The sequence below is a fragment of the Blennius ocellaris genome (assembly GCF_963422515.1).
Source record: "Blennius ocellaris genome assembly, chromosome: 1".
Classification (NCBI taxonomy): Eukaryota; Metazoa; Chordata; class Actinopteri; order Blenniiformes; family Blenniidae; genus Blennius; species Blennius ocellaris.
The window spans coordinates 4,503,628-4,521,829 of record NC_137650.1 but is presented as its reverse complement, the minus strand read 5'-3'; the positions used below and the strand labels follow the sequence as shown (position 1 = coordinate 4,521,829).

Genomic DNA, 18,202 nt, shown 5'->3' with positions numbered 1-18,202 from the left:
CCTCCTGGTCAGTATTTGGACCACTGGCCTCATGTTGTCCCTCCTGGTCAGTATTTGGGCCACTGGCCTCATGTTGTCCCTCCTGGTCAGTATTTGAGCCACTGCCCTCATGTTGTCCCCCTCCTGGTCAGTATTTGAGCCACTGGCCTCATGTTGTCCCCCTCCTGGTCAGTATTTGAGCCACTGCCCTCATGTTGTCCCTCCTGGTCAGTATTTGAGCCACTGGCCTCATGTTGTCCCCCTCCTGGTCAGTATTTGAGCCACTGCCCTCATGTTGTCCCTCCTGGTCAGTATTTGAGCCACTGCCCTCATGTTGTCCCCCTCCTGGTCAGTATTTGAGCCACTGGCCTCATGTTGTCCCCCTCCTGGTCAGTATTTGGGCCACTGCCCTCATGTTGTCCCTCCTGGTCAGTATTTGGGCCACTGGCCTCATGCTGTCCCTCCTGGTCAGTATTTGGACCACTGGCCTCATGTTGTCCCTCCTGGTCAGTATTTGGACCACTGGCCTCATGTTGTCCCTCCTGGTCAGTATTTGAGCCACTGCCCTCATGTTGTCCCTCCTGGTCAGTATTTGGACCACTGGCCTCATGTTGTCCCTCCTGGTCAGTATGTGGGCCACTGGCCTCATGTTGTCCCTCCTGGTCAGTATTTGGACCACTGGCCTCATGTTGTCCCTCCTGGTCAGTATTTGGACCACTGGCCTCATGTTGTCCCTCCTGGTCAGTATGTGGGCCACTGGCCTCATGTTGTCCCCCTCCTGGTCAGTATTTGAGCCACTGGCCTCATGTTGTCCCTCCTGGTCAGTATTTGGACCACTGGCCTCATGTTGTCCCTCCTGGTCAGTATTTGGACCACTGGCCTCATGTTGTCCCTCCTGGTCAGTATGTGGGCCACTGGCCTCATGTTGTCCCCCTCCTGGTCAGTATGTGGGCCGTGGGACTCACGTGCTCCTCCCTCCAGGCTGGAACGCAGGTGTCGCTGGTGTTAAGCCCCGCCCCCTGTGGGCGGAGTCAGAGTGTTTCTCTGGTGAGGTCGGAGATCGACTGGGAGACGAAACCGCGGATACACACACTCACTGAGTCTCTCTCTCGCTCTCTCTCTCTCTCTCACACACACACACACAAACACACTCGCATCTACGGATTGACGCGCGAAGCTGCTCCCAGGTCGTCTCTCTCACCTGTCCTCTCGACATGACGGACACACTCCTTCCAAACGGAGTGAAGCCCGGCGGAGGAGACGGCAGCTGCTTCAGGAAGGTCAGTCTCTCTCCAGGTCACAGCTTCAACATGTGTCGCTCCGCAGGAGAAAGCACACATCCTCAGCACGGCCACATTTCCACTTCAACTGCTTTAAAGCACAAACCGAGCCCGGTGGAGAAGTGTGTGTGTGTGTGTGTGTGTGTGTGTGTGTGTGTGTGTGTGTGTGTGTGTGTGTGTGTGTGTGTGTGTGTGTGTGTGTGTGTGTGTGTGTGTGTGTGTGTGTGTGTGTGTGTGTGTGTGTGTGTGTGTGTGTGTGTGTGTGTGTGTGTGTGTGTGTGTGTGTGTGTGTGTGTGTGTCAGAGTAGCTCAGCTCACACAGTACCAGCCCAGGTGAAGTCAGGCCTGCAGTGGTTCTCAGCGGGTGGCAGGTGTTTCCTCTGGAGGTCCCCAGAGCCTCAAGGAGGCCACAGGGACCGTCTGGGCGATGCCTTTCTACCAGCACAGTTACTTCTTTTTGACATTTAAGAAGAACGAAAATGTGGAGGGGAAACAACTAAATCACTTTATTGAGCCACTCTTACTGAATGATTTGTGTGCATGAGCACTGGAGGATGACGTTTGTTTAGTGCCACTGCTGTTTGTTCCAGGGTGAATATCTATTTACAGTCTTCAAATGTAGTAAAGTCTGCATTTTTTAAAGGAGAACAAATGAAAAGGTGTTGCTCCTCCTATGTTTGCGTGACGTTAATTGTCTCAGTTTGTACCTTTTAAGGTGGCTTTTTACCATTTGTGTGGCGGTTTTAGCAGTAAATGTTTAGGAAAACAGTTTAACCTGATCATTTCTCTATTGGGAAGTGATTGACTGTGGTGTGTTTTCACTGAGTTTCCCCTTTCTGCTTCACTCTGTCATATTTTCATGTCGTCCACTGAAGAGTTTTCATTGTTTGAGTCGGTCTTTGTGTGTTTGAATCCCCTGAATCCCCCTGTGAGCGCTGTCTGGATTCAGGCACTTCCTGTGTGTATAAAGCGGTCGGCAGATGTTGGCACTGCCACTGGACCTGCTGGGAGACTGACTTGCTATTACTAAATGTTTCCTTTCCCCATCTCGTCTCTGTTGGCGAGTGAGCTTCCACTGCCAGCCTCAGTATTAACAAGGCTTGCACATTCATTCAGACCACAGAAGAAATGAGTTCTGTGTCCTCATTTTCTTAATTTAATGAGATCTGCAGTTGGGGAAACTTCTCTTTTGGTCAGATTTTTACTGAGAGTGAAGCCAAGATGGTCCGCGCTTGCTATTGCATGCCCCTCTTTCCTCTCGGGTGAGAACGAGTTTAATGATTTTACGTGGCCTCACCCGGCCAGCGGTCCTCGTGGGAGGAGCCGTGGTCTGGGGCTCTGGTCCCAGGCCGGGCCCACTGCTCCACCTCCAGCTGGCTGCGCTCCGACTTTTGGGTTGCAAGGCGGAAAGATGGCAGAACAAACAGCCGAGTCGGCATGTTTTCCTCCGCCTCATCTTCTGCGGCCGGCGAGAGCATTGACGTAGTATCTGGCTCAGGGGTGTCCTTCAGCCAGACCACAGACACAAATTGACAACATGTGTCCCGGTTCACAAAGCAGACGAGCTCCGTTCACTCAGAGACACTCGGCAGGGTGTCTGCAGGGACTAAAGACAGATGACACACACAGCTGTGATCAGATCTGGAAATGAAGAAACCGTCCAAGCGTCAGTCTTTCGGGTGAAAATTCAGCTTCTGCTTCAGGTCCTGTCAGTGAGACGTTGACGTGCCGGGCATGCTGGCTCTGTTTGGACGGAGCAGTAATGAGTGTGTTGCTGTCTGAAGCCCCCTGAGCTGGTTTCCAGTCCTAACCACCAGTTGTCCCAGGAAGCGGCTCTACCGCTCCACAAGCCGTTACACAACAGCACGTGGGTTTGCTGTTAGATGGATGTGATAATGGACCGGATTGTCTCCGTGTTTTGCTCTAATGAAGTGTTTTGTGCGCTCAGACGTACATAAAGGCTGTAGTGTTCAGCTCTCCGTGCCAACATCACATCTTCAGGTCCATGTGGGGCTCGACTGTGAAGAGGACAGTCACACCACTATGAGCTGGATGCTAGATTGTAAAGCTGGCCACCACCACGCTGGTTTGACCTGCATGAATGTGCTGGAAGCTGTGCCATGGGGCGTCTTGTTGGTTGGTCGCTGTACCTGGAGTGGCACCTTGTGGTGGAGGCTTCATGTTTACTTTACTTGATCTGATGGCATATACCCTCGATCTTAGTATTCAGGATCCGAAGCAGAAACCCTGTCCGCACTCTGGTGAACAGTGAGGCTGTCAAACGCAGATGGTGACACGCTGAGTGTTTGCCAAAAGCATCGAAGCGTCACTGGGTCTAAACACGAGGGAGCTTTCATCAGAAACAATGAACTTCATGTCTATTTCTAGAGGGACGAACCAAATCCAGCCCACCAGAGAGTACAGTCTGCTCGACAACATGATCCAACCAAGTTTGAAGCTACACGAGAAACATGAACTTTAATCTTCCAGTCTGAGGAACAGTGTTTTCTAATTTATTGATGACAGAGTTTCAGTGAGCGTAGGAGTTGCAAAACAACACTGACACCTGAGCTGAGAAATGTGTCCATGAAAACTCACTACAGTATTGGACAGGACTGACCAAATCAAACACAACGTCCAGTCAGTTTTGTATTTCTGGGTTAAACAAAATTCAAAGATGAAATATGAGACATGGAATTTTCATCTGTGAATACAGCCTTGTGTTGACATCACAATTGTTTTCCATTAGCTTGGTGTGTGAAAAGATATTTAATGTGAATTAAATGGTGTTTCAGCCATTTTGCTGGTTTGACCCAGTTGAGATCCTACAGCCTGATTCTCACAGGAGTTGGACAGAAAGTTAAAGAAATGCAACGATGTGAAAAATACACAATGAAAGAAGAAGACAACATGAGGCCTCGAAGCCTTTCTCAGAGGAAAGTGAAACTGTTCAGCCATTGGTGCGCACAGAGATAACACAAATCACCCAAGAGTGTTTCTTTCTCGGTGGGCTGAGTGTGAGCGAGGTGCTGGTACCAGTCACCGACGTCACATGACCAGAGCCCTGTTTCACCGTCACCACATCGGAATGTGTCCATCCTCTCGATCTGAGAGCTTTCAGCTGAGCCGCTCCTTCTTTCTCTCAGTTGGACATGACGTCTCCTTCTAAAAATAGCTTTCGGCGGATTCGGCCACACCTCAACCTGTGAGATCCTGATCTGTGTTGATGGTTAATCATTAATGTCTCAGGTCTGTGCAGTGTTTGCACAACAACCGCTTTGTACCTGGAGGGTAGGACAGGTGGTGAAATAGGCTGCAGGGTGAAATATGTGAGCGGACATCGAAGCATGCTTTCATTCCATCGGTACTTACACATTCCACTGAAACACTGTAAGATAAGAAGACTGGTGAGATGACTTGGACAGAAATGTAGAATGATAACATGGCTGCTTCCAGATTCAAACAGTCTGAGGCGCTAGTGTGATTTATTTATTTAATTGATTAACTCCATTTCATCTTCTGTACCTCTGTCTGTGCTATCCAAGTGAATGAAAAGTATCAGTCATGGATAAAGGGAAAAATGAAGTGAACGGGGCCTGATTTATAAGTGTTTATGCTCAAAACAGGTGCTGAAAGATGCGTACGCAACTTCCCACGCAAACTTTGATCTAAAAACAACATTGTGAGGGAATGTGTGCACTGGTATGCCAACGTTGGACCTTCTGTATGCACATCTTGGAGAATGAGGAAACTGATGGTGCCGATGGTGAACTGAAGCCAGATTCATTTACTTATAGAGCCATGTAATCATTAAGAGCCAAACTGCAGTGTTCTAGATGTTTCTTTCTTGTGACGTTACTACTGAATCAGCAGCACCATGTTCATATCTCATAGTTTCATCTCAAAATGGAAAAGCACTGATTGAATATTAATTGCGACAAGGTGTGTAGCAATTTGTGTAATTTTTGAGGAAGCATATAGCGGTAAATGGCGTATGTAAGGCTGCACTGTGGACTCTGGCAATGCCTTGGTGCCGGAGGAGACGACCTCCTCGTCACCCACTGCCTCCAACTCTAGAGTGACTGAGGGTAAAACACAAAGTCGCTTTTTTTTTTTTTTTTAAATGTCCAGCGGTGGGCTTGGGTTCTGGCCCCCTTGATGGTGCCATGTCACTCTCCTCTGGCCTCTTCCTTCAGATCAGACCCATTCATCTTCATTTAGCGTCAAATTCCATAGATCAACAGGCAGATTAAGATGCAGGAATATTCATGAGGCACTTTATGTTGACCAGTTTTGGTAGAAAGTGGGCGTGTTGAGGGCAGGATGTCAACAGCGCAACCTTCTGGGTGGACTGAGCTATTAAAGGAAAGTGCATGTAGGTGTGGAGATCCACAGATTCACGAATCAGAATGTTTTTTGGTGGATGCCATTTCTGCTTTTGGGCGCACATACACTTTTAGTATGAATTCTATGCAATGTTTTATAAATGGAGCCCTAACTCTTTCCGTATAACTCTGGGTTGGTTGTATTTTTCTTTCGGATAACGTCAGAGTTTTGTGTTGCTTTGAACAAATTTAAAATGTTCATCAGACATGATGTAAAACTGAGTCAGAGGGCTATGCCCTGAGTGAGTCAGTTAATCCGGACTGTTCCAGGGAGTAATCTGTAAATCGATACTTTGATACCATGTACGTCTGTTAATAGATTCCTTCTGTTACTTCACAATCTAAGATTTACCCTCACACAGTCTCTGTGTCGTATCAGTGTCTGATACCAGCTATGTTTTACTTGGTGTCGCATCATAAGAGAGGTATTACACTTTTCTAGTTAGAGGTTTCCCTTACTTAAAAAAAAAAGCCAGTTTATCTTTTGAACCATTGAACATCCATATGTTATCAGTCCGAGTCCTTGGAGAGCAGTGATGATCAGTGATTGTTAGAGTTCCACATAGTAAGTGGAAAGCTCTCTGTTTTGCTGATATCCTGTTGGGTTCGGTTTGAAAAGCGTTGCAGCGTCCCGCACGGCGGACGTTGCGTGAACAGGTTTGTCTGTACTGACCGGTCCGACCGTCGTGCCGCACCGCTGCTGTGACTCAGCTTGTAGGAATGACTGGAGCCACTTTACCTGTGAGCCTGTTGACTCAGTGACGCAGAGACACTGTACAGTGGCCATGATGGACACACAGTGACACGGGAACACCCAGGTGTTTCAGCTCAGGTTTGATTTCTACAGTAGGCAGAGCAAAACACACACCTAAAAGGGAAATCAGGCATGTTGATATCATGTTTAAAGGAAACAATGTTCAGTATCAAATATATGACCATAAGAAAACATGTTGCCTTAATATTAAATGAAGTGTACATTCTAATTCTAAGATTTATGCTGGTCATTGTAACATGTTCTGGTTGCACTCAAGAGAAAATCCACTTTATCTAGTTGTCTTCATTTGCTGTAAGCTGTTTTTAATACTTTATTGTTAACAGTGTAATTTGTAATGTGGAAAGAACGTCATGTTAACAGTGGTGATGCAGAATGGTTATCATCAGTATGATCTGTGTACCAAAATGGCTCCTGAACAACTCCAATGTCCCAAATTTGTGATGAAATGAGTAGAATATACATATTAATTGTGAGCAGGTCCACCATCAGGTCTTCACAGTTGGTACTTCTTTTCTCCCAGTGCACACTGACTGTTATCTCCCCCACTACTTAAAATCACTGGAACCGCAGCTGATGTCACGCTTTGATTGGCTGCAGTAAGTCAAGAAAACAAAAACAAATGATGTAGAGATTTGACTGTCTCGTGTCTCTGTTGCTTCAGGGCTGCAACCCATTCGCACAGACTGGACGCAGCAAGCTGCAGAATAAACGAGCCACTCTGAACCAGCAGATCATCAAACAGATGAGGATGAGGGCCGGAGCTGAGAACCTGCTCAAGTAAGAACACACACACACACACGCACACGCACACAGGCACAAAGTCACGATGTGCTAACTATCGTTATAACTATTTGAGCACACGCACACTTTGAGGAAAGAAACATTGTACACACACTTCTGCCATCTTGTTGCAAATATCACCATGGTGAACATCAATCTGACTTCTGACCTCTATAGCAGCGGTCCCCAACCTTTTTTTGCACAATGGACCGGTTTAATGTCAGACAATATTTTCATGGGCCAATCTTTAAGGTGTGGTGGATAAATACAACAAAATAAAATGATACAACCAACACAAAAACTGGTATTTTGTAAATATAATAATAAACGTGAATCCCCTGCGTACTTGTATGTCTTTCTACTTACTTGTATGTTATTCTTCTGTCTCCTCACTGGACCTTTTCCCCTTTGCAAAGAAACTTTCCAAAAACATCTTTTTTTATTCGTTTTGCTGCTTGTGGGTTTAATATCAGTTCTAGTGCATCACGTGACCGACACAAGCGTGAGTCATTGACTGATGTAGCGGAGACCATTTGGACATTTTTCAAATTAAGAGCTTGTTCAGACTCACTATTATTTCCGTATTATTTATTATCCAAGTTATTTATTCTTTCTGTGCGGCCCGGTACCAAACGACTGGTCTGTGGCCCTGTAGTTGGGGACCGCTGCTCTCGATGGTCAATAATCTCTTATCTCTGAGCTTGGAAGTATCACAACTGACCAGGCACCTGACAGGAAACACTGCAAACACATTTAAGAGACTGAAGTCATTCTAACTGGCACTGCTACAGTGAATCATGTGGACACTCGCCTACTGGACCCTGCAGAAAACTCTGGACACCCTGCATTTGAAGAAAGAGGAGGAACTTGTGATATGTGTGATAATGTTGAGTGTCGCGATCCAGATATGGCTTGTGACAAATATAAATTTCTGTGTAGGATGTTGATGTCTCTGTGCTTCTGAACAACATTGCTGTTTCTCTTGATGGATCCAATCATATGTGTCTGCAGTTTCCTCCAGTAGTGCTTCAGTTTTAACTTTATTGTTTTCTGGTGTTTATTGTGACTTCTTTGATGTCCATCCATCCATCCAAAGATTTTGTGCTGCTTATCCAGGGCTGGGTCATGGAGGCAGCAGTCCGAGCAGAGTTGCCCAGACTTCCCTCGCCCCAGACACTTCCTCCAGCTCTTCCAGTGGCACCCCAAGGTGTTCCCTGGCCAGCCGAGAGACATAGTCCCTCCAGTGTGTCCGAGGTCTGCCCTGAGGCAGACATGCCCGGGAGGCGTCCGGGGGGCATCCGAAGCAGATGCCCGAGCCACCTCAGCTCGCTCCTCTCGATGTGGAGGAGCAGCGGCTCTACTCCGAGCTCCTCCCTGGTGACTGAGCTCCTCACCCTATCTCTAAGGGTACGCCCAGCCACCCTAAGGAGGAAGCTCATTTCAGCGGCTCGTATCCGGGATCTCGTTCTTTCGGTCATGACCATAGGTGAGGGTAGGAATGAAGATCGACCAGTAAATCAAGAGCTTCGTCTTTTGGCTCAGCTCCTTCTTCACCATGACAAACTGATACAACGTCTGCATAACTGCAGACGCTGCACCGATCCGCCTGTCGATCTCACGCTCCATCTCCCTCCCCCACTCGTAAACAAGACCCCATGATACTTGAACTCCTCCACTTGGGACAAGAGCACTCCACCGACCTGGAGGGGGCAAGCCACCTTTTTCTGGTCGAGAACCATGGCCTCTGATTTAGAGGCGCTGATCCTCATCCCAGCTGCTTCACACTCGGCTGCGAACCGCGTCAGTGCACGCTGAATGTCCAGGTTCGATGAAGCCAACAAAACCACATCATCTGCAAAAAGCAGAGATGAGATCCTGTGGTCCCCAAACCGGCCCCTGGCTGTGCCTAGAAATTTTGTTCATGTAGGTAATTAACGGAACCGGTGACAAAAGACAACCCTGCCAGAGGCCAACGTGCACTAGAAACAGGTCCGACTTTTGCCAGCAATTTGAGCCAAACTCCTGCTCCGGGAATACAAAGACCAAACGGCTCTTAACAAAGGGCTCCGGACTCCATACTTCTGGATCACCCCCCACAGGACGTCTCGAGGGACGCAGTGGAACCCCTTCTCCAGATCCACAACCCACACATGTACACTGGTTGGGCGAACTCCCATTAAACCTTGAGCACCTGGTGGAGAGTATAGAGCTGGTCCAGTGTTCCACGACCAGGACGAAAACCGCATTGTTCCTCTAGGATCCGAGGTTCGACTAACGGCCGGTCAGTACCCTGGAATAGACTTTCCCAGGGAGGCTGAGGAGTGTGATCCCTCTGTATTTGGAACACACACTACAATCCCCCTGCTTAAAAAAGAGGGACCACCATCCCAGTCTGCCAGTCCAGAGGTACCGTCCCAGCCCACCATGCGATATTGCAGAGACGAGTCAGCCACGACAGTCCCTGTACATCCAGAGACTTAAGGAACTCTGGGCGAATCTCATCCACTCCCGGTGCCTTGCCACCAAGGAGCTTCACAACAACCTCGGTGACTTCAGCTTGGGTAATGGACGAGTCCACCTCTGAGAACCCAGCCTCTGCTTCCTCAATGGAAGACGTGGTGGTGGGATTGACGAGGTCCTCGAAGTATTCCTTCCACCGTCCGATGACATCCCCAGTTGAGGTCAACAGCTCCCCACCTCCACTGTAAACAGTGTTGGTGGAGAACTGCTTCCCCCTCCTGAGGCGCCGGACGGTTTGCCAGAATTTCTGCGGGGCTGATCAATAGTCCTCCTCCATGGCCTCTCCGAACTCCTCCCAGACCCGAGTTTTTGCCTCCACCACAGCCCGGGCTGCGGCTCACTTAGCCTGCCCGTACCGCTCAGCTGCCTCGGGAGTCCTATGAGCTAACAATGCCCGATAGGACTCCTTCAGCTTGACGGCATCCCTTACTTCTGGTTTCCACCACCGGGTTTGGGAGTTGCCGCCATGACAGGTGCTAGAGATCCTGTGGCCACAGCTGCAAGCAGCAGTTTCGACAATGGAAGTGGAGAACATGGTCCACTCGGACTCAATGTCTCCAGCCTCCCCTGGGATTCGTGAGAAGCGCTTCCAGAGGTGGGAGTTGAAAACTGCGCAGGCAGAGGGCTCGGCCAGGCGTTCCCAGCTGACCCTCATAACATGTTTTGGCCTTCCGAGTCTGTCTGGCCTCATCCCGGTCCAGCGCATCCAACTCACCACCAGGTGGTGATCAGTTGACAGCTCTGCCCCTCTCTTTACCCGAGTGTCCAAGACACTTGGCCAGAGATCAGATGACATGACCACAAAGTCTATCATTGTTCTCTGGCACAGGGTGTCCTGGTGCCACGTGCTATTATGGACATCCCTGTGCTTGAACATGGTGTTCAATATGGACAAACTGTGGCTGGCGCAGAAGTCCAATAACAGAACACTGCTCGGGCTCAGATCAGGATCGGGTCGTTGAGGCCGCTGCCGTCAACTGCCACCCAATCCACACTGCACCCGACCCCTATTGTAGCCTCTGTGGGTGATGGGCACACAGGAGGAAGAGGAGGATGGGCCTGCGTTGTCCCTTCGGGCTGAGCCCGGCCGGGTCCCGCGGGCAAGAGCCAGGCCACCAGGCGATCACAAACGAGCCTCAACCCCAGGCCTGGCTCCAGGGTGGGGCCCCGGCTGCGCCTCACCGGTCGACATCTCTCCTCTCTTTCGGGGTTTGTCCATGGGGTGTGTTGAACTACTTTTAGTAGGACCTCACCTCGGACCCATTTGCTTTGGGAGACCCTACTGGGGGGCATAAAGCCCCCCGACAACATAGCTTCGAGCATCATTCGGGTGCTCAAACTCCCCCACCACGATAAGGTAGCAGTTCAAGGGTGAGACTTCTTTGATGATTGATGTTAAAATGATGAAGTGAAATATGATCTCTTGTCAACAGTCACATTTTAGAAAAGCAAATTTGTTTTACGTCTTTTGTCAGTCCAGTTTTTTAATGGTTGTTTGACTCGGAGCTGTACAATGAGTATTATTTCTGCAGTATTAAGGAAAGAGGCTTGGACTTCTTTGTTTTTAGAAGTCGCTGCAGTTTTTAGTATCGGGTGACTGCAGTTTATTGTACTGAATTCTAGCTGTTGTCTTGCGTTTGAGCTTCAACGTCGAGTCAGGTTTACTGAACTGAAGAAGACGCATCTCCGCAGCGCAAACGCTGTGTTTAGGTGTTTCTGCTGCACAGTGGGTTCATATATCTGTGTGCGCCTCACTGTTTGTGTTCATTGCTCCCATCCAAGCTACATTCCTCTAGTCCTTCACACAGTCTGGCCAGCTGAGGCCCGGGGCAAATGAACCCTGTGTGAGTGTATGCCAGCCCAGCTGCAGTCCAGACGATGGTCTGGATAAATGTCTGAGGTTCAGGTATGCTCCCAGCTTTATTTTCAAATGAAATGTAGCCTGGCTGCTGCCCTGTAGTACCTCTCATCCTCTGTGTGTTATCACCACTATCCCAAACACAACCCTACATATTTCACTGGATCCTAGTCTTGTTGTATGTAGAAAATGTTCAATACGCCTGTGTGCAAAGTCACTGCGTTTTGTTGTTTTGTGTCTTCAATTTCCCTGACGTCACCTTTTTTCTTCTGTTGTTCTGCATTCCTCTTTCTATCAGCCACAGGTGGAGTCTGTCCGGTCCGACCAGTTCTCTTCTCTTCTCTTCTCTTCTCTTCTCTTCTCTTCTCTTCTCTTCTCTTCTCTTCTCTTCTCTTCTCTTCTCTTCTCTTCTCTTCTCTTCTCTTCTCTTCTCTTCTCTTCTCTTTCAACTCATATCATCAACAATCTTCTCTTTCAACTCACATCATCAACAACACTTTACTTCCTTTCACATGTCGGTTGTATTGATCTGTGGCCACATGGTGATGTGACGCCTCATATTTCTGATTCCTGTGAACGTCCGGATTGTGTTTCCTATCAAGACTGTGAGGCTGGTGTCAAATTACAAACACTAAATGCCACATATCAACAGATTTAGTGGCATTGAGAGAGCGACTTTCTTTAAGATGTCCAATCAGGAGCTCTGAAGAACATAATCTTGATGGAGACTGAAGGTCAAGCAAATGGTTGGAGACAAAAACTGGTTTAATCTGGACAATCTACTTTTGTAGAGATTCAAAGGAAAAAAAACACTTCAACATGTGTGGAGTCACTCCTCTAAATCAAACCACGCAGTACCAGCTGTATTTCTTAGTTCAAATACTCAGTGAATGGTCAGTTTGCCAAGAAGCATAAACACTGAAACCTCTGCAGAGTCGAGGATGGCACAGAGTCAGTTCAACCACACTCTCTGGTGTCTCATTGAGGATCAGAGTACGGTTTAATCCCAGGGGAAAGTTCTTTAAATTCTGTGTCTTTTAAATTAATTCTCTGTGTGATTCCCACCAACTGAGGTAGATATTAGAAATAAGAATTGGATGATGATTGGAGCCGGTGGCCTGGCTGGCTCCACGTCTTCCTCCGACACAAAGTGGTGTGTGTGTGTGTGTGTGTGTGTGTGTGTTATCTCTCGTCACCAAGGAGTCAGGTGAATTACAGGGGTTTTTTTTCCCCACCTTCACAATGCATGATGTGTGTGTTGCAGTGTGCAGGTTTATCTCTGCTGTGCAGAGTTTCTGAACCTCCCTCCTCAGACAACCCGTCTGCATAGACATAAAGACGTCCTCATGCTAATATTTCAAATGTTTCTGGCCCTCGGACCAAGTCTTGTGGTGCCAGGACGTTTGGGTGTCTTCAGGTTCACTTTAAGCGTTTCATTTGACAAATGACCTGTGCACAAACTACAAAGGAGGGTTTAGAAAGCATAGTCACAGTCTCATATTTCACCAATCCTCATATTATGCATGTGAAAACCCATTCATTTTATGGATATGGCTGCATCTGAATGAAAATTTGCCACTCTGACCAACTGGATGGTGCATGAGATTTTTGTTGTTGACTTAACACTTGTTTTCATTTCTACTAAGATGTTTTGCTTCCCGGAGAGAAGAATATAGGGTAAATGCACACTTCATTTGACGAGACGTGAAGAAAGATTAAAATGTCGTCCACTGACGTTCTAGCCAGACGGGGCTTTGACGGCTGAACCACGCAGCTGTCAGAGGGTCACTGTGCAGGTCAGCTGTGGGTTTGACATGGGACAGAGTTGGATGTGACTCACAGCTCTTGGTTGAATGCTGGAGAGCGAATCAAGAGCAGAGCAGGCTGAGTGATGTAGGCCTGTGGTCAAAAACACATGTTTTATTAATCAGCTGCAGCTTTTTTTTTATTTGATCACTCCCTCCCTCTGTGTGTGCAGGGCCACTTCCAATAACAAGGTGAAGGAGATGGTGCTGTTGGAGCTGAGCTACGTTAACTCCAACCTGCAGCTGCTGACGGGAGAGCTGGATGGGCTCAACAGCTCCGTGGATGTCTACCAGAGCTCACAGTGAGTAAAACAACAAGATGTGCTCTAAAGAGTGTGACACAGACCTGCCAACGGCATCTGAGGAGGCGACAACAAGTCTCGTGACCCACTTTACGAACCACGTGGATTAACGTGAGCGCTGTTGAGTCACTGCTAACTTAATCACCAAAGTATCTGTGGTTTTAAGGTCACATTTGGTAACAGCCCATGATGTCTTTACATATCTCTATTAATTAAAGGATGGCTGTCGTCCCGAGCTGCTCCGGGACAAAAGAGTGAGTGCTGAGGGAGACGTCTAGAAAAACATGAAGCCTGAGCGTGTTTGTTGTTGTTGAGCTGGACAAGCAGATTTCACCAGGGAAGACTTCTGATCTGAACCTGCAATGCAAACCCATTGCAGCTGTTGAATGATTTCATGGTCAGACTCATTTTGATTCAGTCCAAATTGATCTGAATTGTCACCTCAAGCTGTGAAAAGGTTTTATTAGGGTTCGACACTGGCACTATGCCATAATAATAACCCTAGGGGTTATTATTATTATTGTTATTTTTCAGTCTGAACTGACGTGTTTTTGAGGGCCTTACCATACAGAAGTTTTTGTAAAATTTTGCACAGTTGTCGGGTCCAGCAAATTTTTTTTTATAATTTTGGGGAGTTGCACATGTGACTTGCGAAATGGCTCAATGCAAAATTGGAGAACGTTAGGCCCAGAATCACGTTTCACCGAGAGCTACGAAAGTCGGCACACACATGCAACATGCCAAAACGAAGAAAAAACTCTCTTACGGCCATACCGAAAACTCAACAGGAAGTCAAATATTAACAAATCAGAACAATGAGAATTTTGTAGTAGGAACTAGTCCGAGGAGGTAATATGCCACACGAATAACCTTGATTAGTAAAAAAGCCACTTACAAGCATGTTTACATGAACTTGTCAGATATTGATGCTAATACTTTGTTAGCAACAACATGACAGCTACAGCACTAATCTCTGGTTGTGTGCGTTTCTGCTGTCTACCGTTCTTGAGAGTAACTTCTTCCACTCTCACTGACGCCACGTGAACCCCAGTGGACAAATTGGGAACAACAGTACTTATTTTTCATTTTATGTTGAAATATTGAGTTATTTTCACACTTTACAGATTCATTCTGTGTGATCATTTTCACACACACACACACACACACACACACACACACACACACACACACACACACACACACACACGCACACACAGGCTTGGACACAAAGTCACGATGTGCCTGTAACTATTTGAGCACACGCACACTTTGAGGAAAGAAACATTGTACACACACTTCTGCCATCTTGTTGCAAATATCACCATGGTGAACATCAATCTGACTTCTGACCTCGATAGCAGCGGTCCCCAACCTTTTTTTGCACAATGGACCGGTTTAATGTCAGACAATATTTTCATGGACCAATCTTTTAAGGTGTGGTGGATAAATACAACAAAATAAAATGATACAACCAACACAAAAACTGGTATTTTGTAAATATAATAAATGTGAATCCCCTGCCTACGGTACTTGTTTGTCTTTCTACTTACTTGTATGTTATTCTTCTGTCTCCTCACTGGACCTTTTCCCCTTTGCAAAGAAACTTTCCAAAAACGTCTTTTTTTTATTCATTTTGCTGCTTGTGGGTTTAATATCAGTTCTAGTGCATCACGTGACCGACACAAGCCACGCGCCATGTAACCCATGACACGGACTCGCAGTGGAGCTGAAGTGATGAGCAGGGTGGGGAGGTTGCGCGGTGGGCTGTTTAGTGGTTGCCATGGTTATGGCTCATTGATAATGATCTTGCACATTTGACAATGCAACAAGTGGCGTATCAGGCTCCCTGCAGGTAAACATCAGTAGGGATTTTGTTTAGTGACACAGGCCTATTTGGATCTTTTGAGTAAATTCTGACATAAATCTGCACACAACCTTTTAAAATCCCCAAATACAAATTTGTGTCGGCACTACTGTAAACCCAGATTAGGTTGTCTGGCTTACGGTGTCTCAGGAGGTTTTAACCTGTTTTAATGAATCAGGCTGGCTGTCTGCAGCAGATTCGCTGTGTGAGACTGTAAACCTTCATATCCAGGAGTGGGGGGGCTCCAGACTGTGATTCCGCAAGTACTGTTGTACTGTTCTCTGTTGAGAATATCTTCTCATGCAGAGGGCTTGGTATTCTGTCAGCATCGTGTTTCCACACTCTCAGTGTGTGTGAATGGCAGTGCTTCTGTCACATGGGGCGTCTGTTTCTCCTGGTGACGCTCTTATAGAAGCTCCTGTGTGTCCATGTGCAAAATCCAGTGTTCACATCATCACAGTCACATTGTTACACACACAAAGGAATCACATGCAGCTGAACAAGTACTGGATATGATGAGAAGTGTTTCTCAGCAGGTGTCTCAGTGAGATGACGCTACAGCACTACAAAGGAAATGCAGACCTGCAATACAAGCGCACACTGAGGTACAGGAACAAAACCCCTCTCCTCATCTTTCCAGGCTTTTTCCCTTTGCTCCACTTTTAATGGTGTCTCGACTTATTGTTCATCCAGACCAGCTTCAGCTGGTTTTCTCACATGAGGTAATGCAGAACAGAAAGTCCAATACATGTGCCCTCCTTTAATAAAAGTAGCTGCTAATGATTGGATTCTTTACTGCCTTATCCAGCATGAGAACAAACACTGCATGGCCTCAGTAATGCTGGTGAACGTCTCGCGTGCGTTAAAGAGTGTGTGCCTCCCTCAGTGTAACTCTTTCTATCAAAGATCTGCTGGTTCTGTGAAGCAGAACCTTTGCTCTGTGCAGTGTTCCTGAACTGAACAACAAGCTCCACCATCTCAAGAGTTTCTGACTCAGCAGAGCCAAACAGCCAAACAGTCCGATAGAGAGAGAACAGAGATCACACATCAGGCTGCCTGCTTGTTCAACTGCTTACATCTGCAATCAGTCCAGTCAGTCTGCGAAGGAGGAACAACATTATTAAGGCTCCGTTTACATTGTTTGATGTGAATGCGCATCGTTTTTACTTTTTTGTTTCAGATGTTTTGCTTTTACACTGCAACGTTTTAAAAATGATGTGCATTTACTCCATAAACACTGAGAAACGATGTAGTGAGCATGTTGGGCCACGAGTTGGACAGAGAACAGTTCTCTAAACCTTCACAATGGGAGAACACAGACATTCTAGTGGACAGAGGACCAAGTTAGATTGTTATTACGGTGACTGTCAAAATAAAAGGACCGAGCCCAGAAGAATCTGAACTGGGAGTCACGACACTCTGGAGGAAACATTGTTCTGATTGTTCATCTACTGAGCATGTGCACAACTACTAGTGACTACGGCTGCGGTGCACGTGACCAGTAGCAGTGTTTCAGAAAAGGCTGAGTCTTCCTGCGTTTCTACAGAGATGGGAGTTTTTCATAAAGTTTAATTTCCCCCCGTTTTGATGGAAACTGAGTCTTGTATATTAATGATGATAAACATTAATCGTTCCTGTTAGATAAAAGGTACAACAGCTGTTCGGTGCATGCAAAGTTCATGTTGAAGGATGCCAAATAATGTGTTGGCTACCATAGTACCTGTAACAAAAGTGCACCTAATCCCCAATTTACTGAAGTTCCTACGATGAAGCAACACTGGTTAGTCGAGTTACTCAAGTTTTCATGTGTTAGTGGATTAGTTCAATGATAGTTACAGCTAATGTGAACAGCCACTGAAACCACAAAACTCTTTCAAAGCGCTTAAATTCATCCTCTGGCTGCTTTATACAAAGGTCATCCCAGTCTGAAGAATCAGTTCACTGCTGTTTTAGAAATGTCAACAATACAAAGGCTTCAAACAAGATCTCCACAATACTCATTTTCACCAATACATGATTGTTTATGTGTAGATTTGTATTTTATAGACTGGAAACATTGATTACAGGACCTAATGACCATGACTGAGCATCTTTTCACACAAGATGTGACTGATATTTATGTGTTACAGTGGCTCCTCATATCATATTTACATTTGAGTTAAACTGATTTGAGATATCCTCTAACATCTGACTTGCCATATTAGAAATAGTGTTGTCAAAAATAACGCATTAATTTAATTTATTTGAAGTGTTTAACCTGTTTAAAAATGTAATCGGAATTAAGACAGTTTTGTTTACTTCCGTTTAAAAAAAAAAAAAAAAAGGTCTCTGTGTGTTGAATCAACATTAATTCCGTGGTATTCCCTGAATAAATATCCATTACAAGCTTCAGTCTTCAGTAGAAAAACATTGCGATTAATTACACAAAATTGTGCAATCAATTCATTTTTTTTTAATCGATTGAGAGCACAAATTGGAATATTCATTTACTCAGTATTTTTGTGGTATATAACTGTGCTTGTATTGTGACTGCTCCCTAAACAAGTCTAGAATTTTCAGATATGTATGTATACCGTATTTTCCACACTATAAGGCACCTAAATACCTCAAATTTTCTCAAAAGCTGCCAGTGCGCCTTATAACCCGGTGCGCCT

At 46.4% G+C, this 18,202-nt stretch overlaps 1 protein-coding gene across 2 annotated transcripts in view; it reads left to right on the top strand.

Annotated features, from left to right (window-relative positions):
- The first annotated feature begins 1,064 nt into the window (after positions 1-1,064).
- The window catches only part of rhpn2 (rhophilin, Rho GTPase binding protein 2), a 35,478-nt gene continuing 18,340 nt past the window's right edge, over positions 1,065-18,202 (top strand). For both annotated transcript variants that reach the window (XM_080502358.1, XM_080502357.1), the window contains exons 1-3: positions 1,065-1,259; positions 7,081-7,196; positions 13,556-13,684. In XM_080502358.1, coding sequence (XP_080358484.1) covers positions 1,194-1,259; positions 7,081-7,196; positions 13,556-13,684 — 311 coding nt within the window. In that variant the 5' untranslated portion in view covers positions 1,065-1,193. The remainder of the gene's footprint in view (positions 1,260-7,080; positions 7,197-13,555; positions 13,685-18,202) is intronic.